This window comes from Lutra lutra, chromosome 10 (genome assembly GCF_902655055.1).
Source record: "Lutra lutra chromosome 10, mLutLut1.2, whole genome shotgun sequence".
Taxonomy (NCBI): Eukaryota; Metazoa; Chordata; class Mammalia; order Carnivora; family Mustelidae; genus Lutra; species Lutra lutra.
Genome location: NC_062287.1, coordinates 74,647,836 through 74,670,814, shown reverse-complemented (window position 1 = coordinate 74,670,814; position 22,979 = coordinate 74,647,836). Strand labels below are relative to the sequence as shown.

Genomic DNA, 22,979 nt, shown 5'->3' with positions numbered 1-22,979 from the left:
CTCTTAAAGGCTTCTTTCTTTCTTTCTTCCTTTCTTTCTTTCTTTCAAGATTTTATTTATTTGACAGACAGAGATCACTAGTAGGCAGAGGCAGGCAGAGAGAAAGAGGAGGAAGCAGGCTTCCCTGTCGAGCAGAGAGCCCCATGCGGGGCTCGATCCCAGGACCCTGAGATCATGACCTGAGCTGAAGGCAGAAGCTTTAACCCACTGAGCCACTCAGGTGCCCCCCCACCTTTGCCAATTTTAGAATGCACCAGATCATCTACTTTTTGAAAAGGATCAACATGCAAGTAAAGTAACAATCATTAAATGTGGGTGAGTGCGACATACAGGCTTCCAGTTACGGAATGAGCAAGTCACAGGAATAAAAGGCACAGCACAAGGGACAGTCAGATATTTTTTAATAGTGATGCATCAGGACAGATGGCAGTCACACTAGTGGTGAGTATACCATAAACTTGTGGAATCACTATGTTGTATACCTGAAGCTAGTGTAACATTGTGTGTCAACTATACAGAAAAAAACAAAAATCAGTCCTAGCTTGTTGGTTCAGAAAGCTTCTCTACTGGTAGCTTGTCCCCAAATACAGGTCTGCATGTTCTGGGGAGTTTTATTGAAAATGAAAATTCAGGGTTTTCCTTTGGGCTTAGAACAATTTGCTCGCAGAGGCTCTGAAGTTTTGTGTTTTCTTCTGGAGGGGGAGCATGACTGGGGGAAGGGATGGAGAAAGGGAGAGAGAGAGAATCTTAAGCAGGCTCCATGCCCAGCACAGAGCCTGATGTGGGGCTCGATCTCACAAACCTGAAATCGTGACCAGAGCCAAAATCAAGTCAGACACTCAACCAACTGAGCTACCCAGGCACCCAGGCTTTGAAGTTTTAAAACATCACTGTGATTGAGAAAAAAGAAACACTTAAGTGTGTACTGATGATATGTAAAAGGTCTAATTCGGAGAAGTAAAATGAAGTATTTCAGTATCACTGGCTAATTGTGGCAGACTACCAGTGTAGATTATAGGTCATAGACACTGCATTCATTTTTTTATTCAACAGATATATACTGAGGTCCTACTATGCGCCAGTGCACACTACAGCAGTTAATGAAATGGACAAAAATCCCTGTCCTCCTGGAGCTTACATTCTAGAGGAGGGAGAAAGACAATAGAAAAGATAAACTATAAAACATATAGTATATTAGAGGCATTAGGGCTCTGAGAAAAATAAAGGAGGGAAGAGAATTGGGATTGTGAGCGTGGGTTCTGCACCTTTACTCTGGCCTGGCAGAGAAATGGTGTTGAGAAAGTGACTCTTGAGCCCAAACCTGAAGGAGATGACCGAGTGAGTTAGCTGACCATCTGTGGCAAGGAGGCCCTTCAAGTGTGAGCAGCTGAAGATGAGTGGGTGGGAAAGTGTAGGAAACGGTTCCAGGGAGGGAAGTAACGGTGTGAGACTACAAAGCATTTTGTAGGTGAATGTATGGATTTTAGCTTTTACTCTGAGATATGAAGCTTCTGGGGGTGTTTGAGTAAATGAGTAACAATCTGATTTATATCTTAAAGGGATTACCTCAGCTGATGTACTGAGGACAGAAGGGGGAAGGGTAGAATGGGTCAGAAGCACAAAGGAAAGTTAGGAATGTCTTAAAAAAAAAAATCTCAGTCAGTGGTTCTCAAACTTTCTTAGTTTTAGGACCCCTTTACATCTTAAAAATCACTAAGAATCCCAAAGAGCTTTTGTTCATGTGGGTTACATCTACTGGTACTTTACCATATTAGAAATTTAAAATGAGAAACATTTACATTTGCTTATTAATTTACTGAATAATAAACCCACATGTTAAAAAAATTAATATATTTTTATGGAAATAACTATATTTTCAAGGCAAAAATATTTAGTAAGAAGAGTGATGTTCAGCATTTTTATAAATCATTTAATTTTCTGGTTTAGCAGAATACAGCAGGATTTTCATAGCTGCTTCTGCATTTAGTCTGTTAAGATACATTGTTTTGGTTGAGGTAGATGAGGAAAATAAGGATTTGTATAGATAATCTTCTTCAATACCCAACCCAAACTTGACAAGCTGTAGTTTCTTAAAGGTCATTTGCAATGTGGAATCTGAAACTTATCAGTAAACTTATATTGTTTCATTAAAATCCAGGGTTTATTTTATCCTTAGAATGAATATTTGTAACCTTACACATTTTGAGTGGGGGAGAATATTAGTTCACAGAGTTACGCAGATCTTTCAAATGTTGACACATTTCAACATTGTATAGTATCAACAATCAAGGATGTTATTATTACTTTTGATCAGGTACAGAACATGCTACCTGAAAATATGGCATATTGGCACCCTGAGTATTTCAAGCTGAAGGAATTTGAGAAATGGCATGTGCAGGAAATCTTCTTCCTCCCTCCCTTCCTTCCATTTTGTTAGCTCTGCTTGTGATTTGTTGCTTCATCAATAAATAGGTGAACTCAGTGTTCAATAGTGGCCATTAGAGTGAACATATATTTGACTGTTCTCATGATTTCTCCCACCTTCAGAAAAAACTCTCTGACTTTCTCCTTAAGCAGGTCATAAAACCCTCATGTGAGAGGGGCTCTCTAGTCCTGGGAAAAGAGGAATAACTCCAAAAACGAAGGAACACAGAGAGTATAGGCCTCAAACGAACAGGCCTTGCTGTTTCCCCCAGTTTACAACATTTAGCTTACCTTTTGTCCTATCACATCTTCCTACAACTTGCCACTCTTCATCAAACCTAGCATGAAACCCTCAGCCTTTTCTTTGGGTCTTCCTTTACTTCCTTGTGAAGGCTCCTGTGCTACGTAAAACTTAGAGGCATACATCAGAGATATTGTGGGTTTAGTTCCAGATCACCGCGCAAGAAAGCGAATATCACAATGAGGCCAGTCAGCTGAATTTTTTTTTTTTTTGATTTGTATAAAAGTTATGTTTGTACTCTACTGCAGTCTAAGTGAGCAAAAGCATTACATCTAAAAACAACATACATCCTTTAAAGATACTTTATTGCTAAAAAATGTTAACCATCATCTGAGCTTTCAGTGAGTCGTAATCTTTTTGCTGGAGAGTCTTGCCATGAGGTTGATGGCTGCTGATGTAGTCAGGGTGGTGGCTGCTGAAGGTTGGGGTGGCTGTGGTAATTTCTTAAATAAGACAACATTGAGTTTGCTGCATTGATTGACTCATATACAAATGATTTCTCTGTAGCATGCGATGCTACGTCAGCATTTTACCTACAGTAGAACTTCTTTCAGAATGGAAGTCAACCCTCCCGAACTGTCACTGCCTTATCAGTTAAGTTTATGTAATATTCTAAATCATCTGTTGTCATTTCAACAACCTTTGCCAGGGCCAGATTCTATCTCAAGAAACCACTTTCTGTGCTCAGCTGTAAGAAGGAAGTCTTTCGCTCTTCGTTTTATAATGAGATTTCAGAAAGTCACATCTCCAGGCTCCACTTCTAATTTTGTTCTCTTGCTGTTTCCACTATCTCTGCAATTTCCTTCTCTGCTGAACTCTTAAACCCCTCAAAATCATCCATGAGTGTTGGAATCAACTTCTTCCAAACTCCTGTTCATGTTAATATTTTGACCTCTTCTCCTGAATCACAAATGTTCTTAATGGCATCTAGAATGGTGAATCTTTTCCAGATGGTTTTCAGTTTACTTTGCCTAGACAATCAGAAGAATCCCTATCTGTGGCAGTTCTAGCCTTACAAAATGTGTTTCTTTCTTTTTTTAGATTTTATTTATTTATTTGACAGAGAGAGATCACAAGTAGGTAGACAGGCAGGCAGAGAGAGGAGGAAGCAGGCTCCCTGCCAAGCAGAGAGCCGGATGCGGGACTCGATCCCAGGACCCTGAGATCATGACCTGAGCCGAAGGCAGAGGCTTAACCCACTTAGCCACCCAGGCGCCCCACAAAATGTGTTTCTTAAATAAACCTTGAAAGTTGAAAGTACTCCTTGACCTATGAGGCTGCAGAATGGATGTGGTGTTAGCAAGCACGAAAACACCGATCTCGCTGTCCATCTCCATCAGAGCTCTTGGGTGCCAGGTGCACGTCAATGAGCAGTAAGTAGTATTTTGAAAGGAAGTTTTTGCTTTTTTTTTCCCCCCTGAGCAGCACATCTCTGCAGTAAGTCATGTTGTAGATGGATGTGCTGTCATCTAGGGTGTGTTGTCCCATTTTTAGAGCACAAGCAGAGTGGATTTAGCATAATTCTTTGAGCCCCTAGGATTTTTGGAATGGCAAAAGAACCCAGCTTTAACTGAACGTCACTAGCTGCATTAGCCCCTAATAAGAGAGTCAGCCTGTCCTCTGAAACTTGGAAGCCTGGCACTGACTTCTCTCTAGCTGTGAAAGTCCTAGATGGCACCTTCTCCCAACAGAAGGCTGTTCTGTTGCACTGGGAATGTTTGGTGCAGCCACCTTCATTATTATGCTAGCTGGATGCTCTGGGTCACTGGAGGCAGCTTCTCCATCAGCACTGTTAGCTTCTGCTAGCACTTCTCCCTTACAGAGAGGCTTCTATCCCTAAGCTTCACCACTCAGCCTCTGCTGGCCTCAGGCTTTTCTTCTGCAGTTTCCTCACCTTTCTCAGCCTTCACAGAGCTGTAGAGAGATAGGGCCTTCCTCTGCATTAGGCTTTGGCTAAAGGCAATGCTGTGTTTGGGTTAAGCTTCTATCCAGACCACTGAAAACTTCCTCCCTGTCGGCAATAAGGCTGTTTCACGTTCTTACAATTTGTGGGTGTGTACACGGGAGTGGCACTTTTAATTTCCTTCCAGAACTTTTCCTTTGCATTTACAAATTGGCTAAGTGGTGCAAGAGGCCTAGCTTTTAGACTGTCTCTGCCTCTGACATACCTTCCTCACTAAGCATAATCGTTTCTAGCTTTTGACTTAAAGTGAGAGACAGGTGACTTTTCCTTTTATTTCAACACTTAGAGGCTACTGCAGGGTAATTAATTTGCTTCATTTCAATATTGTTGCTTTCAGAGACTAGGGGAGGCCCAAGGAGAGGGACTGAGATGGGAATGGCTAGTCCATGGAGCAGTCAGAACAATCACAACATTTATCAGTTAAGTTCATTGTCTTCTATGGGTGCAGCTTGTGGTGCCCCAAAACAATTACAACAGTAACATCAAAGATCACTGACCACAGACCCTTATAACAAATATTGTAACAATGAAAAAGTCTGAAATATTGTGAGCGTTTCTGAAATTACAGACAAGAAGTGAGAAAATGCTGTTAGGAAAAAAAATGGCACTAATGGTGGTTGTCACAAACCTTCCATTTGCAAAAAATCTGGAGAGCACGATAAAGCAAAGTGCAATAAAACATATCAGTGTTAAGTAAATTTGTATGCTTTTCTTTTGTTAGTCTTCTTTCATTACAGAGGTCATAGCTGAGAACTCAAGAAAAGAGCATAGGAGCACCTGGGTGGCTCAGTGGGTTAAAGCCTCTGCCTTCCGCTCAGGTCGTGATCTCAGGGTTCTGGGATGGAGCCCCGAGTCAGGCTCTCTGCTCTGCAGGGAGCCTGCTTCCTCCTCTCTCTGCCAGTCTCTCTGCCTACTTGTGATCTCTGTCTGTCAAATAAAGAAAGAAAAATCTTTAAAATAAAAAAAAAGAAAAGAGCATAAAGTTGTTTTTCTTCCCCTACACCACTAATCTTTAAGTCTTTAAGGACTGGGAAGCCCTCAAGCTCATAGTGATATAGATTTTTAAAAATTCCAATTTTAGCTTGAAAACCAACATTTTATCATTAGCAACAAATTCTACCACTTGTTCTATTTGAAGTTATTGATAAGCTCATTTTTTTTCTCTTTTGCAAGATAATGCCTGCCATAGTTTGTCAGTCATTCTTCCAAGTAAAAATAATATTTCATGGAAAAAAGTGGCTAGTTTAGGTCATAAATCAATTGCATAAGTGCTTTCCCAGGAGACAAATATTATATTTTAACATGCAGCAAGTGTTTTATTAGTATCATTAAGAATATTAAAAGACACATATTCAAGGGTCAAGATCTAATGAAATTAGTATTTATCACATCACCAAGGACATTTTAAAGAGAGTATGTGGTAGTGAAGAGTAAAATGATTAGTATAGTTGGTGCCTCAATTTGTGCTAAAGGGCCAGCACTTTTACCTATAATTGCTTTTGCATAATCCGTGTAAATGCCAATACAGTGAAAAAGGCAAACAATGTGTCAGTATTACTGCAAGAGGAGTTTTGTTTTGGAGTCACCAGGGGTCTGCTGGCCACATTTTGAGAACCAATGATTGAGGTGAAAGATGATGCTGGTTTGGACCAGGATGTGGTGGTACTTAGAACTATTTTGGCTCTGGATATATTTTAAAGGTAGATCCAATAGTTTGCTGGCCAGCTTGGATGTGGAGTTGAGGAGAAAGGTCGAGGATGACCTTAAAGTTTCTGGCCTGAGCTAATAAAAGAAGAAATTCCATTAACTGAGGTAGAAAAAGACAGCAGGAGCAGGGTTTGGGGATGATCAGAAATAGTTTTGGAACATGTTAAGTTTTAAATGACCAGGAGACATCTAAGTAGACATGGCATGCAGGCAGCTGGCTATAGTCTGCAGTGGAAGAAAGACGGCTGGAGATACACACTGAGAAAATATCAACATCTAAGTATTTAAAATAGTAAGATTGGATGAAATCACCAAGGGAAGGAAGATGGGCAGAAAGATGGGAAGAAAAGAGATCTCAGGACTAAGGTGACAACATGAAAAAGTGAAGTGGTGAGGAAAAGCCAACAAAGGGGACTGAAGAGTGGTCAAGGAGGAAGAGAGTGGGGAAGGCCAAGAGCGTGATCCTCAGCATCCACTACTACTGGTAGCTCAAATAAAATGAGGGCTGAGAATTGGTCACTGGAATTATCAACATGCACACTTCTCAGGTGACCTTGATAAGAGTAGTTTCAGTGACGTGATGGAGGCAGTGCTCCTGGTGAGCACAGGCTTAAAAAAGATTTCTACACCAATGCTCGTAATGGCTCCAGCCTGGAAACAACCCAAATGTTCACCAGTAGGTGAATGGACTATTGACAAAAATAAACTTGATGAATCTCAAAAAACACTATGCTGAAAGACAGAAGTGAAAGAGTACCTACGATATGACCCCCCCCTTACATGAAGTTCTAAAACAAGCAAAACAAATTTATCTTGATGGCAATCAGGATAGTTTTTGCCTGGAAGAGGGAGTGGGGATACATGTTGACTGCAAAGTAGCAAAGGAAAACCTTCTGGGGTCAAAGAAGTGTTCTAAATATTAACAGGGGTGTTGAGTATATGCATAAACTTGCCAAGTTGTTATACTGTACATGTAATGTGTGCATTTTATTTTATATAAATTATACCTCAATACAGTTGTTCAAAAAATGGAAAGCAAGGCAACAGAGACCATGAACATGGACAACTCTTTGAGTGGCCTCAATGTAAAAGAAAACCTAGAAATGTGGCAATAGCAGAGGGAAAAGTGGGGTTAAAATTTCTTTCACCATAGGGGTACCTGGGTGGCTCAGTCAGCTAACTGTCCCACTCTTGATCTCAGCTCAGGTCTTGATCTCAGGGTCATAAGTTCAAGCCCTGTGTTGGGCTCCACATCCAGCATGGAGTCTACTTAAAAAAAATTACCATGGGTGAAATAATGGCCTATTTGTATGTTACCTTGAAAATAGTAGAGGGAAAATTTGATGATACAGAGAGACATGCTGAAGCAATTATCTTTGAACTACTCAGAGAAGGAGATGTGGGACACAGGGAGAGAGGCTAGCTTTGGCTAGAAGCGGTGGACGTCCACTTAGTGGGGAGGCAGTATACAGGCATAAAAATTGGCGGGGCATGTTGTATGGAAACCTGTGGAAGTTCTCAGATTCATTCTATTTTTCCTGATAAAATAAGAAACAAGGACTTCACCTGAAAGAATGAGGGAGGAGGTTCTATGGGCTGGAGGAGAGAAGTGTAAAATAGTCATTGAAGAGACTGTGAGAAAAACAGACCAGAAAATAAGGAATGACTTCTGGACACTGGAGATTAGGAGTCATAAATTTAAGACCAGACCATCAGTATGGTTGAGTGCCTTCCTCCAGCCTTACTGAGCTCCATATGTGCAGTCATGGGTTTGAACTAGAAGCAGAATTGTGGTTTAGCTGAGTACAGAAAAGTGAAAGAAGAGGTGAAGAAGTAGCAGTGACATGAAAGGGGGGCGATTACAATGATGGACTAGATTTTAAACTGATCCAAGAGGGAAGCGTAAACAGGAAGGGGTGAGGGACAGATGACATGTGGTATGAATGAGTGGATTTTGCTCAGTGGAGTTGAAGGACTGCTGGAATTGGATCACAAAAGAGTGTGAGCTGAAAACAGAGGGAGTTAGAATGATACTTAATGTTGAGATTTACACAGGAGTTTTGAGTTCTGGGTATGGCCAGTTCTACAGGATGACCACAGGAATGGCTGAATTTAGGAAAAGGGTAAGATCACTGGATGAGGTCAATGAGCCAAAAGGTCAGGGTATAAAAGGATCATTCACATGAAATCTTAAACTCACTGATTAGGCAGGAGCAGTGTGGGGGCAGTGGTGGCAGTTAAAACTTCAAGGAATGGAAATTAATCTGGAGATGGAGAGTTTGTGTTACAGTCCTGTTGACAGAAGATAAAGATGGGACTCTGAAGTCTTTCCTACTTTGGAGAGAATGGTCCATAACTGGCAACCAAAAGCAGGCAAGTCATCTAATGCACACCCAAGTCTAGGGAGATAAGTGGTGTGGGAGAGGACAGTCACTATTTAAGAGGTCTTCAGGGGAAGCAATATCCTCAGGAGGGCAAGGGATTTCAGAGAGAAAAGAGGAGACATACAGAACTGCACAGGGATATGAGCCTGGGATGCAGAACAAGCGGGAGGCTGGGGTTTCATCTTCCTTTACTATTTAAGTTACTGTTATCTTAATTTTAAAAAATTACAATGAACTCAATGATAAGACTATTTTTACAATATATTTAGCTATACTCTAGAGCTAAATGAATGCTAACTACTCCACGTTAGTCAAGATGTTGAGGCACTATACGAAAACCGTTTCTTTGGTAGGCTTTTTTCTTTTCTTTTAACACTGAAAACTTTATTGGAAAAGACAAGTGAATTGCTAAGATACTTTAAAAGTACTTTGCTTATTCATCATTTTGTTTGGAAAAATTTACCCTAACTTTATAGTAAGGAAACAAACACAAAATCATTAAAAATACATGAGCCTCCAAGGCTTGATAGCTGGGCAGGGTCTTTACATAGCTTCCCATGGGGCCTAGTGATTAAACACCACATTCTAGAGTGAGAACCAAGCAAGGCAGACATTGGGAGCCTCAAGGCATGTTGAAAAGTGCTGATATAAAGCAATTTCCCCAACTGTCTCTCCTAATGTTGGCAGTTGGTTTTGGGTCCAGAGCCCTCTTAGAAACCCAGAGGTTAATGGGATTCACAGAAGTCCTTCATTAGTTTAGTTTGTAGCTTGTGGGTGAGGTTCAACCATCTCTAACTTTGAAAAAGTTGTTTGTTACCTCTCTCTGTCTCATTAAAACTGTCTAGCTGAAATTGATAACCAGCTACAAAGTTTTAGTGTACTAATTTCCTTTGCACAGGACACTGTTGCAATTCCAGACATGTCTCAAGTATGTAAATACTATATATATGTATTTTAAATTAGGGTGAAGTCTTGGTTAATCCTCTAAGTTTCATAAATGAAGTACATCTGGTTGCTTAGCTTCAAGTTTATATAAAAACTACAGTGTTTGTAATGTGTTCTATTAGGTGTATATTCTCTGCCACTGCCGTTAACGAACCTTGTGAAGAAAGTCTACGTACACTATTAGCTATCTCTGCTCCAATAAAACTTTATCAAAATGGACCATCGGGTAGATCTGGCCCCAGGCCATAGTCTGCCAACCCACTGTAGGCAATGCTTGGCCTCAGCTATCTCACTGACCTTGCCTTTCATCACAGATTCAAATTCCATGACAGCAGGGTAGATTTAATACTGTTTTTGAGATATTCGTCACAGAAAAATCTGAATCCCTAGATGTTCTGGATCTATGTACAGCTTAAAGGATCATTTCTGGCATGACTGGCAGGAGCTAAATGATACATGATCCTGTTTTAATCTTTCTTATTCTAAGTTTTTAGCGGTACTGTCAGCAAGCTCGCTCCACCTGATAGCGGACTGCACACCTCAGCTCGGTAACTTCACACAATTCATTTTAGATGTTCCACTTTAAAAAGAGAGAAAGGTAGGTTAATGGAAAACACAGGCGGACCAGATTGGTTAACCTAGATTAAGTGGTAAGAAGCAAATAACCCTACAGGACCAGAATTACTTGCCCTCCTTTTCAAACAGGGGTTATTTCAAAGGGAAATGACAGCTCCCTCATTTATAAAGTGTTATAAATTTATAATGTGCTAGCAGTTGGGGCTCCTTACTGGACTACTTTGTGCAATGCTGTCCACCCTCAAGAGTTGTTTTGTTGAAACACTCCTTCCAAAATGCTCTGTTCAAAAATTACTCTTTGACTGAATAGAGATGACTAGTTGGATGAATCCTATACATTACAATGTAACAATGTTAATCTTCACAAAGAAAAATAGGAGGAAAAATGTATTTTCTTAATGGAAATGAAACAAAATCCTTGGGACAGAGTAGTTTGCTATCCCTAAATGTGCATTGGTCACAGCGAAAGGACAGTGCATTTATCACTGTCAGGGGCTATGAAGTTTTAATTGTTTGTACCAGCTTAACAGCTGAAATTCCAATCAAAGAGCTAACATTTGGACTCTCATGGTCTCATAAAATGTTTAGGTACACACATTAGAATGTTTTGGCCTGCAAAGGCAAACAGAGACATACCAACTATCGTTGGCCTATTTATAACCAGGAGAAAATCAAAAGAGCCACTGGATGAAAATCTAGGCACATCAAACAAGAGTTTTCAAAAAAAAATCTTTTATGAGAAATGCTTTTTTAAATAGTTGAAAAATTTGTTACTCACTTACATGAAGGAAAAATAAGGCAAAAAAATTATGCAGTATTTGGTTACTTTAAAAATCCATTAAATCTTTTTACAGGGCTTCCTTATTTTTATCACTCTACTATACCCAAATTTGTACCTGAAGTCTTTCCAGACAAAATTTAAAGTACTTTGAGCTAAATTATCAGCACCACACATTTCTAATAATGTTCTAAATTCAAAAACAAGCTGGCCGGTTTAACCCCGTGAAAACAGAAATTACGCTTATAGAAGAAGCCAAGACTTAAAAGACTATGATCTGAAATACATCATTTGAAGGGGTTAATTTTGCCATTACTAGTAGTCCAGTTCCCTAAGACCAAAAGACAATTTTTAAAAGAATTTTGCTATATTAATTTCTGTCAAAATATTCCCACCCATTCATGTACTTAAGGGCACTATTTGATGAAGGAACAATTCCCAAACGAATCTAATGTAGACAGCACATATTCCGTGGAAGGGATCCTTGACTGACTAATGATACTATCACGTAGCATTTAATGGATGTCTTCTATGTGTCAGGCACTGATTGAAGTAGCTAGAATGTATTAACTCATGAACTGGCGTATTCATAAAGGGAGAGAGAGGTGAAGGAACAGGACTACGATCCAACAGCAAGTAAGAGCTGTCACCAGAGCCTGCACCTAGGCACCGACCCCAGAACTCATGCGGCTCAACACCACGCCATGCTGCCTTGTGTAGGTCTTATTTTGAAAAAGAACCAGCTGTCAAACTGAAAAAAGTGTATGAGCCAGCTGTCCTTAAATCCCCGTTTTCTTAAAGATGATTCCTTTGATAAGACTTTTTTAAATACTTCTGATCTTATAAAAGGCTTTAGTATGTTAAAACATTTTATAATGTTAATGGTTGTTGTACACATTTTATTGAATGTTTTCTATTCTGCCTTTCAAATTGAGTCAATAACTGTAAACAACACAACTGTAAGTAGATTAACAGTTACATGTTTAACTTTGCATGTAAATCTAGTTTGAAAAAGATATATTAGTAAATAAGTACTTATTTTTCCTGACCTTTAAAAACTTGTATGAAACCTAGGATAAACACATTGAAATTAGATTTCCTGGGCAGTACTAGAAAACTGGCGAAATAACATCTGCAAAGATGAGAAGTTCAGAACTAGAGGGTAATCAACTAAGCTGTCTTTCAAATATGATTTGTGTGATGTTCTTTTCCATATTTTAGTCCTCCCACTTGCTCTTTATTTATACTCTAATATTCTACCAAATAATACAATTAAAAACTACTCCTCAGAGTAGAAATCTGCAATAAAATGTACAATAGTTTGTATATAGTTACTAGTTTAATAAAACATTACCCAAATAACTAATCAGTTACTAGTGTTTAAAATTTATAGTAAGAAACATTGAAAACAACAAAAGACTACTTCTTTTCAAATTTAGGCCTATTTAAATATTTTCAGTATAGCTAAACTCAGTGTAATGGTTACATTCGTAAAATCTTGCTGAGCAGACTTCCAAGACTGTGATAATAATATAGGTGGTCCACTAGGAACTGTTGTTCCCTTCCTTAGCTGAATTATATGAGATTCCAACCACATGTCTCTCATCTTGAGTAGACTCATTAGGAAAGATCCATCAGCAACATGCTCACATAAAACCCCCTCTTTCCACTCCTACCCATAACCCACTCCCATACTAAAAACTGCAAGTTAGTTGTGCTTTCGTAGCCTTTTCACTGGAGACCATAAGTTTGAGTTGAATTATTCAATGTGAGGGTCACAATGAGAGAACGTGGATCTTTCTTATTCTTGTGGACTGTGATCCTTCCTTTCAAGGCTTCACCTATGGAAGAGAGGCAAAAGATGTGTTTAAGAATTCAAGGAATACAGTATGGCAGGGAAATAATAATGTATATCTAGTACTTCTTGCTTATCATTGTGAGACAGTTCACTCATTTTGGAAAAAAATTAATAAATTTTTAGGACAATTTTATGTTTAATTTTTGAACAAAGCAGATCTAAAAAAATGAAAAAAATTAAAATTAATTTAAAACATAACTGAATATTTAAAGCATGAATAACAACAACGTATTGGGAGATAATCCATGTATAGCACCATCTGGGGAAGTGAAATTTTTCTAACAATTGCTCAAAGGATTGGAGGGGGTAAATGGAAGTAAATTACTGAGAGTCTTAAGTTATAAATGAAATGGCATACCAATGTTTGATGGTAGTCTGGTAAGCTAAAAAGGCATGCTGGGACTCTCGAGCAACAATTATAAAAACAAACCCAACACATATAGTTAATTAGCCAAGGGTGGAGATAAAATGAAATAATAAAGAGTATTCAATCAAAAAAAAAAAGTAGGGGCACGTGGGTGGCTCAGTGGGTTAAAGCCTCTGCCTTTGGCTCAGGTCATGATCCCAGGGTCCTGGGTTCGAGCCCCACATCGGGCTCTCTGCCTAGCGGGGAGCCTGCTTCCTCCTCTCTCTCTCTCTGCCTGCCTCTCTGCCTACTTGTGATCTCTGTCTGTCAAATAAATAAATAAAATCTTAAAAAAAAAAGTAACAAGGAAAAAAGCAAGAAATAACAGGGATACAGGAAAAAAAAGCAAATGACAGAATTAAATCTAGTATCACCGATACTAATATTAACTTTGAATGTAGAGACAGCATCAAAGTAAAAGGAAGGAGAACTATTCTATATAATATTCTATATAATGTAATGCTATATTAATCAGAGAGTCTGAAATGGCAGTATTAACGTCAGACAAAAATGACTTCAGGAAAAAATATATAACCAGAGATAAAGAAACACATTTCAAAATAATCATTCAAATCATAGAGACCTAATGACTTTTATGTATGACTATATGACTACAGAGCTTTAAAATGCATGATGCAAATCTGACAGAACCACAGGAAGACACATATAATCCACAATTATCACCGGAAATTTCACCTCTCCTCTGTCAATAATTGCAATAACAACTAGACAGAAAACCAGAAAGAATATGGAAGATTTAACACACTATTAACCAACTTGACCTGGTTGACATCTACAGAACCAAGACAGATTACATCTACATATGCTGGCTCATAAAACAGATCTTAATACACTTAAACATAAAGAAATCATACAGAATATGTTCTCTGACCAAAACTGAATAAAATTAAAAATTAACAGAAAGATACGTGAAGATAACTTGAATAGTCCCAAAACATTTAGGAATTAAACAAAAGACTTCTAAATATTCCATAAATCAAAATAAAAATCACAAGGAAGATACTCAAAGAAAAGTAACTTGAGGCCCCTGGGTGGTTCAGTAGGTTGGGCAATTGGGCATCTGACTCTTGGTTTCAGTGCCTATTGTGATCTTATGGATAGTGGGATGGAGCCCCCTGTCAGGCTTCACGCTCAGCAGGGAGTCACCTTAACAATTCTCTCTGTACCCCGCCAAAATAAATAAATAAATCTTAAAAAAGAAAAAAAAAAGAAAGGTAATTTACTTTCCTTTTTTTTTTTTAAAAGATTTTATTTATTTATTTGACAGAGACACAGTGAGAGAGGGAGCACAAGCAGAGGGAGTGGGAGAGGGAGAAGCAGGCTTCCTGCTGAGCAGAGAGCCCCATGCGGGGCTCCATCCCAGGACGCTGGCATCATAACCTGAGCTGAAGGCAGACGCTTAACCGACTGAGCCACCCAGGCGCCCCAAGAAAGGCAATTTAAAACACTATTACTTTGGGGCACCTGGGTGGCTCAGTGGGTTAAAGCCTCTGCCTTTGGCTCAGGTCATGATCCCAGAGTCCTGGGATCGAGCCGTGCATTGGGCTCTCTGTGCAGTAGGGAGTCTGCTTCCTCCTCTTTCTCTGCCTGCCTCTCTGCCTACTTGTGATCTCTGTCTGTCAAATAAATAAATAAAATCTTTAAAAACAAAAAAACAAACACTATTACTTATTACTTTCACTTCTTAGAATAGCGAATATTTAAAAAAACTGAATTTTGATTTGATTCCTTAGGATGAATGATTAGAGGTGGAATACTTTCAAAAAAGGCATAAAGTATATTCCAGTTTTTAATTCCTGCCATCTTCAACAACGCTGGTGTTACTTGAAACGAAACAAAAAAAATGAGTAAAAGAAAACAATACAATACTTTTGTTATTTAAACACTGCCAGAATCAGACTACTTTGATTGCATTTCAGTGTTGATCAGTGGTGATGGGTATCATTTCAAATGTTTAACCACCATCTAAAAAAAAAATCCTTTGTGCATTCAAGTTAGTGATTTTGTTGATGAGGATATGAGGTATTGTTGCAAATGTTTCTTTTTAGTGCATGTTGCTGCTGTTTGATTTAAGTTCAATCCTTAAGATAAGGGTCAAAATGGAAGTGTTCGATAGAGCTTATGAAGCAGGTCATCAAATTCTTCATTTCAAGTTTAAAGGATACATTGAAGCGTTCTATGTAGCACAAGTCAAGATGAGCTAGTTATGGATACTTTTGATAAATTTTCATGAAAGAAAAAAAATTTAAGCATCAATAGTAAACAAAACATCTGAATAATTAAAACGTCCTAACAGTAATTCCCTTATAAACTAGTATAATTTTCATGTCTTAAAATGAAATACAGGGACGCCTGGGTGGCTCAGTTGGTTAAGCAGCTGCCTTCGGCTCAGGTCATGATCCCAGCGTCCTGGGATCGAGTCCCACATCGGGCTCCTTGCTCGGCAGGGAGCCTGCTTCTCCCTCTGCCTCTGCCTGCCATTCTGTCTGCCTGTGCTCGCTCTCTCTCCCTCTCTCTCTCTGACAAATAAATAAATAAAATCTTAAAAAAAAAAAAAGAAATACAAGCAAAGTAACTATTTCTATAATAATCCTAGTTTCAAAATGAGGGTGCCAACAGCACTTATTTAAGTTAATTAAATAGCATGAAGGGTTGCAGTAATAAATACATAATTCACCCTGCTGAACTCCAGTCAATTGTTTAGGCCTGACAAAAGTGCCAAGTCAGTAGGTGTAATACCAGAAGGGATCGTAGTAATTAATCAGTGTCAAATAGATATAAAATGACTGATGCTGTGAAGCATGTGTACTGTATGGAAGCTACAAAGGACTCTCTCTGTGGAGCTGAGCGGTTACCACCTTGTTTTTATCATCGGCAGACGGCCATTAGTACCACAAAGCAGTGTTGCAGTTCAATCAAGAGCAAAATTGATTTCATTTCAATTCTGTTCTAGTGGCTTTTTAAAATTAATTTCTTCCAGAGCAATGAAATTTCATTTCCCCAGAAGGGGGAAAATTTTAAAATCATTATTATCACTATTAGAGCTTAAAGAACGAAAGAGAAAAAGAGAAATGGATTTTCCATCATATAAAAGCTTAGTAGATACATATGGAGAAAGAAAAATAAATAGCCTGACTTTAGTCATATTTTCAAAGCGAAATTACATGAAAAAGATATGGATTTTTACAATAAACACTGCCATATAAGTTCATACAGTAAAAAAATTGTACATTAAAGGAAAGGGGACAAACACATTGAATTTAAACTTTAAAGTAAGTGTTCTCTAACTACTTTAAAAGTATTAATTCTGGGAGGATGGTCTGTTACTCCCAGAATGCTAGAAGTGCTCAAATGTTAACAGCATTTCTTCTGAAATATTTTTAGATCTAGGCTGTGAATAAAATATAATAAAAAAGCCAAACACCAAACAAAACAAACTAGGCTCATTATTTTATACTTCCATTTTGCTTTTGGCCAAATGTACAAGTCTTAGTCTGAGAAATTCCTTATTCACACAACATCTTTTCTTATTTTCTAAATATCAAGTCTGCCCTTAAGGGTGGAAAAAGAGATTTACTATTACTGAAAATATTCACACACCTGCCCCCATGCCCCACAATCTAGGCAGCATAATGAAAGACATATTTATAATATTTTATTTAAAAAATCTTATCATATTAGTTTCTAGATACTAAAACAAGGCTTATATGTACAGTAAATTATTCTGAATAGACACTCTTGGCTTTATTTAATTTTATCTAATAATTTTAAAGCATATGAGTCCAAAATTACTTTTAGTTTTAATTAAACACAACTACAGAGAACTCTTCAAACATGCCAAGATAAATCTGAACACCAAGCTATTCAAGTTCAATACTATGATGAAATTTTTGAGAACATCACAGTTGACAAAATGGGACAACCAAATAAAATGGCCAGTACATGCCTTTGGCATGATGTCACCCAAGGTGATTAGAGGAAATGAGATTTCAAAACAATGCATATTACTATACTTATTGGTACATTCAGTAAAATATTTACAATATGGCAAATACTACCATCAGATCAAAAAGGAGAAAGACAACTTATCATCTATTAGAGAACCCTTTATCACAGCATACTGAGATGTACTAACACAGATGTATGCATGAAATTATCTAGGAGAACAAAGAAGACAGCAATTAATTTTCTAAGGTGACGGAAGATTTACAGAAATAAGCTGGGTAATGCAGAGAAAACTGAAATTTATCAAGTGAAAGAGGTCAAACAGCTTTCTAGGTAGACTATCTTAGACTAAGGCAAGGAGTAAGAAAAGATAGGAAAGTTAGCTAAAAAATGTGTGGTCTGTATAAGTCCATATGAGCTGGAGCATATTATGGGCTACTGATGTGGAATGTAACACACTGGAACTGGAAATGAGGAAAAATGGTCAGATTGTAAAGGGCCATGGAAAGAAATTTGGATTTTATCCTGGAAATATTGACAGTCCAGTGAGGGTGTTTTTTTTTTAAATTAACTTTAGTAAGGCATAACTGATGGTAAAACGTGCACATTTTATGTGTGCAGCAATGGGTTTTATCATTATCTCACCTTCCTAAACTTTTGCCTACCCCAAGTCTCAAAGACTATCTCTTACGTTATCTTCCAGAAGTTTTGCAGTTTTATACATTTATATTTAGGTTTTTGACCCATTTAGATTTGGTTCTTGAATACAGGATAAGGTAAGAATTAAGACCATTTTCCTGTACAAATACTTAAGTTGTTCTAAACATTATTTCTTGAAGATTATCATTTTCCCACTGAATACAGTGACCCTTTGGAAAAAAATTAACTAACTATACAAAAGTGGGTCTATTTCTGGATTCTCTACTTGTTATAATAATCTCTATGTCTATCTATAGTATAATATCTTACTGTCTGGTTTAATATAACTTTTTAGTAGTTTAGAAATCACATAGTATAAGGATTCCAATATGATTCTTTGAAAAATTGCTTGGTTACTCCAGGTCTTTTGCGTTTGCATACAAATTTTACAATCAGCCTGCCAATTTCTTTTTTTTTTTTCAGCCTGTGAATTTCTATCTTGCTGAGTTCTCTTACTAGTTCTGTAGTTTTTTTAGATTCCTTAGAATTCACTGGGGACACAATTATATTATCTATAAATAATGACAGATTTATTTCTTCCTTTCCAATGACTTTTCTTTCTTTTTTCATTCCTATCACACTGGCTAAGACCTCCAATATAAGAAAATAGGACTGGTGAATGTGAACATTCTTGCCTTGCCCCAAACAGAGGGAAAGCATTCAGTTTTGCTCCATTCAGTATGACGCTAAGCTGTGGACTTTGTGTGGATACCTTCTCTCAGGTTGAGGAAGTTCTCTTTTATTTCTAGTATGCTATGAGTATTTATCATGAACAGATACTGAATTTTGTCAACTTTTTAATTAAAGATTTTATTTATTTATTTGACAGAGATCACAAGTAGGCAGAGAGGCAAGCAGAAAGAGAGGAGGAAGCAGGCTCCTTGCTGAGCAGAGAGCCCGATGTGGGGCTCGATCCCAGGACCCTGAGACCATGACCTGAGCCGAAGGCAGAGGCTTTAATCCACTGAGCCACCCAGGTGCCCCTCAACTGCTTTTTTTGCATCCACTGATGTGACCATGTGGTTTTTCTTCTTTAGACTGTTAACACGGTTGACTGAGCCTGGTGGTAGATGTTAAGGAGGGCACATATGGCATGGAGCACTGGGTGTGGTGCACAAACAATGAATCTTGGAACATTGAAAAAATAAAATTAAAAAAAAAGAGAGACTATTAAATGATTCTAAAATACTTTTGAATTTTATATTATTGACTCAGTTTTGGATTCCTGGACTAAACCCCACTTGGTCCTAGTGTATTGTTTTTTTTTTTAAATATTGCTGGATTCAATTTGCTAGTATTTTGTTGACAATTTGTGTGTCTATATTCATGAAAGGTGTTGTTCTATAGTTTAATTTTCTTGTACAATTTTTGTCTGGTTTTTGGTATCAAGGCCCTTATAAAATTAGTTCTCTTTTATTCTCTGGAAGAGATTGTATAGAATTGGTGTTATATCTTTTTGAAGTAGCTGGAAGAATTTGCAGTGAAGCAATCTGTGCGTGGAGATTTGTTTTATGCAAGGCTTTCAGGCTGGCTGCCTGTTTTTGTAAATAAAGTTTAACTGGAACACAGCCACACCCACTCATTTACATACTATCCCTCAGAGTTTAAGGTGTTTGTGGATCCCTACTGCAGCCACTGTGCGGTTATTTGGGGGCTAAGATATAAGAGAACAAAGAGGGAAAAAAAAGAAAAGAAAAATGGGGATTTCTCTAAGCATTAGGAGATCCTTGCCCCATTCCTCAAGTTAGAATTAGAGGAGCTAGTTCATCTGTGCTGATGCCTTAATTCTGAGTTTCGGGCTGCCTGAGACCAGACTGGGGATACTGGAAGCAAACACATCATAAATTTATCACCAGTTCAGGGTATTCGAATTCTGGTTTTCTCCAATTTATGTGATATTATTTACTTTTCAGGGATCTCAAACAGCTGTTCCACGCATTCTGGTTTATTCAAGGTGCATTTCGGTGAGAAAGCTTATTTTTACTGCCCTAAAAATCCTCTGTGCTCTGCTTATTTGTATCCCCTGCCCTGGCAACCACTTTCCCACCCCCACTGCCTCTACAGTTTTGCTTTCTCCAGAATGTTATATAGCTGGAATCACAGTGTGTAGCCTTTTCCGATTAGTCCTTTCACTTAGTAACATGCGTTCAGTTTCCTCCATGTCATTTCATAGCATCAGAGTTTATTTCTTTTCAATAATATTCCATTATGTAGATATACAGACCATTTAGTTTTAATATAGTTATTCATGTTTGAATATGTCTACCATCATACCTTTTCTTTTTCTTTTTTTTTTAATTTTATTATTTGACAGAGAGAAAGAGAGAGAGAGAGTGAGAGCGAGCACAAGCAAGGGGAGCGGCAGAGGGAGGAGGAGGATCCCCAGCAAGCAGGGAGCCCAATGCTGGGCTTGATCCCAGGACCCTGGGACCAAGACCTTAACTGACTGAGTCACCCAGGTGTCCCATACCATTTGTTTTCTATTTCTTTATGATTGTATCTTCTTCTTCTTCTTCTTCTTTTTTAAGATTTCATTTATTCTTTTGACAGACAGAGATCACAAGTAGGCAGGGAGGCAGGCAGAGAAAGAGGAAGGGAAGCAGACTCTCCGCAGAAGAGAGCCGGCTCGGGGCTCGATCCCAGTACCCTGGGATCAAGACCTGAGCCAAAGGCAGAGGCTTTAACCCACTGAGCCACCCAGGTGCCCTGACTGTATCTTCTTTTGAACCAAATCTTTTTCTCAAGATTCCATTTCATCTTCACTACTAGCTTATCAGTTATATTTTGTGGCTTAATTAAAAATTTTTTTTAACTTGTTCCTCTGGTGTTTACAATATACATATTTATCATGGTTTACCATTAAATCAGTTCATGTGCAATGTAAAAACTTAATATATTTCCATTTTCTCATTAATTTTTTTGATCACTGCCATACATTTTATGTCTCTGTTTTGAAACCCGTAATATATTATTTTTGCTTTAAATTATCTTTTACAAAATTAAAAAATGAGTAAACAAAGTCTTTTTTTTTTTTTACAAAGTCACACATTTACCATTTCTGACATTTCCCATTCCTTCGTTCAGATTCCACTTGGTTATATTTTCCTTTCACTTGAGAAGCTTACTTTATCTTGTATTGACAATCTGCTGGAGATGAATTCTTACAGTGTTTTTCTTCTGGAAGAGTTTTATTTAGGCTTCATTTTTGAAATACATTTATTCTAAATATAGAATCTAGATTGACAGTTTCTTTTAGCACTTCGAAAATGTCATTTATCATCTGGCTTACATAGTTTCTGAAGAATATTCTGATATTATTCTTTCTTTGTTCCTCTGTTTCATTTTTCTCTGGTTCATGTTAAGACTTTTGATATTATTATCACTATTTATTGGCAATTTGTTTGTGATATGTCTTGGTGTTGTTTTCTTTGTATTGAGCTTACTAGGGTTCACTGAATTTCTTCAACCTGTGGGTTATAGCTTTTATCAAATGAAAGAAAATTCGGTCATTACTGTATCTTCAAATATATTTTCTGTCCCTGCTTCTTCGAGGGACTTTTTATGACATTTAAATTAGTGTGCTTCATACTTTCCCACTGGTTACTGTGGATGTGTTCATTTCTTTAAAAAGTCTTTTATCCCTCTCTGTGCTTCATTTTGGATATATTTTATGCTGCATCTTTAAGAACATGGACCTTTTTTTCTGTTAATTGCATCGAATGGCATTTTCACTTCAGATACTATAATTTCCATCTCTAGAAGTTCTATTTGGATTTTAAATATCTTCTCATATAACAGCAGTTATGTTTCAATATGCCTGTGTGCTTATTTCATTTCTGGATCTGTTTCTTTCGATTGACATTTTCCTGCATTCAGCATTTGATTGGAAGTTTAGGCCATGATGAATTTTATGTTGTTCAGTGTTTTTTGTTTTCCTTTGTTGCCAATAAAGTTACTTTGGTCCAGTTTTTTTTTTCTTTCTTTTTTCTTTTTTTTCTTTTAAGGCTTGTTTTTAAGCTTTGTTAAGGAACATGCAGGTTAGCCTTTAGTTTAGGGATAGTTTATTCCTACTATGAAGCTATGGTCCTTCTGGACTGAAGAGAGTCCAAAAGGAGTCCCCACTCTAGCTGGTTGAAACTCAAATACCCAGAGCTACATGGAATCTCTGAGAACTGTTTGTTCACAGCTGCCTCAGATGCTTTGCTTGACCTCAGGCATTTCATCCTACCTCCGTGCATCTTAGTACTCATCTAAAACTCAAGGGGCAAAAAACCAAACCAAACCAAACAAAAGCAAAAACCAAAAAAACTTAAGGGGGCACTGTGTGTAGATTTCTGGAGGCTTTTGCTGATTAGCATGTCTTCTTTAGTACTCTGCCTAGCAACTTCTGCTTTCTACTCACTAGTACTACCACCAGCGGTATTTAGGAGGGTTTAAAAAACAAAAAACAAAAAACAAAAAGGTGTTGTATTTCCTTATATAATCCCTTCTTTATACTATCATAGCTGAGAAGGACAATATTTTCCTTACTTTGAAATTTCCCTTTTAAGTTTTTCCTGGTTGTATTTTAGGGGATTCCAAAATTTTGTGGTGTACTGGTCTTACTATTTAAATATAAGCACATATACAATGGCAATGAAAGAAATACAGAATGTAGACAAGGCAATATTAAAATCATAAATCTCCTTCACAGTACTCTGAAAAAGCTAAATCAGTTACTCTAAGGATTACTGGGTAATAAGTAGTTAGGATTTGAAAATTTCACTAGAATAAAATAATATTTTGTTGTAATTAGGTAGGAGAAAATTCAAATGCTATCTTAAATCTCTCTCAAGATTTAAACATGAATGAATTAGCACTACCTTTAAAATTTAGCACTAAGATAATAAAGTGGGAACTGTGAAGAAAGCAACATTTTCAAGTTTCCAAGTATCAATCCAAATACCAAAGCTATACAAAACCCAACCAAACA

At 37.6% G+C, this 22,979-nt stretch overlaps 1 protein-coding gene across 2 annotated transcripts in view; it reads right to left on the bottom strand.

Moving 5' to 3' along the window:
- Positions 1–12,793: 12,793 nt before the first annotated feature.
- PRMT3 (protein arginine methyltransferase 3) overlaps positions 12,794–22,979 on the bottom strand; it is a 130,289-nt gene continuing 120,103 nt past the window's right edge. The window contains exon 16 of one of the 2 annotated variants that reach the window (XM_047690511.1): positions 12,794–12,919. In XM_047690511.1, the coding sequence (XP_047546467.1) occupies positions 12,810–12,919 (110 nt within the window). In that variant the 3' untranslated portion in view covers positions 12,794–12,809. The remainder of the gene's footprint in view (positions 12,920–22,979) is intronic. The other variant, XM_047690512.1, reaches the window with a different exon arrangement.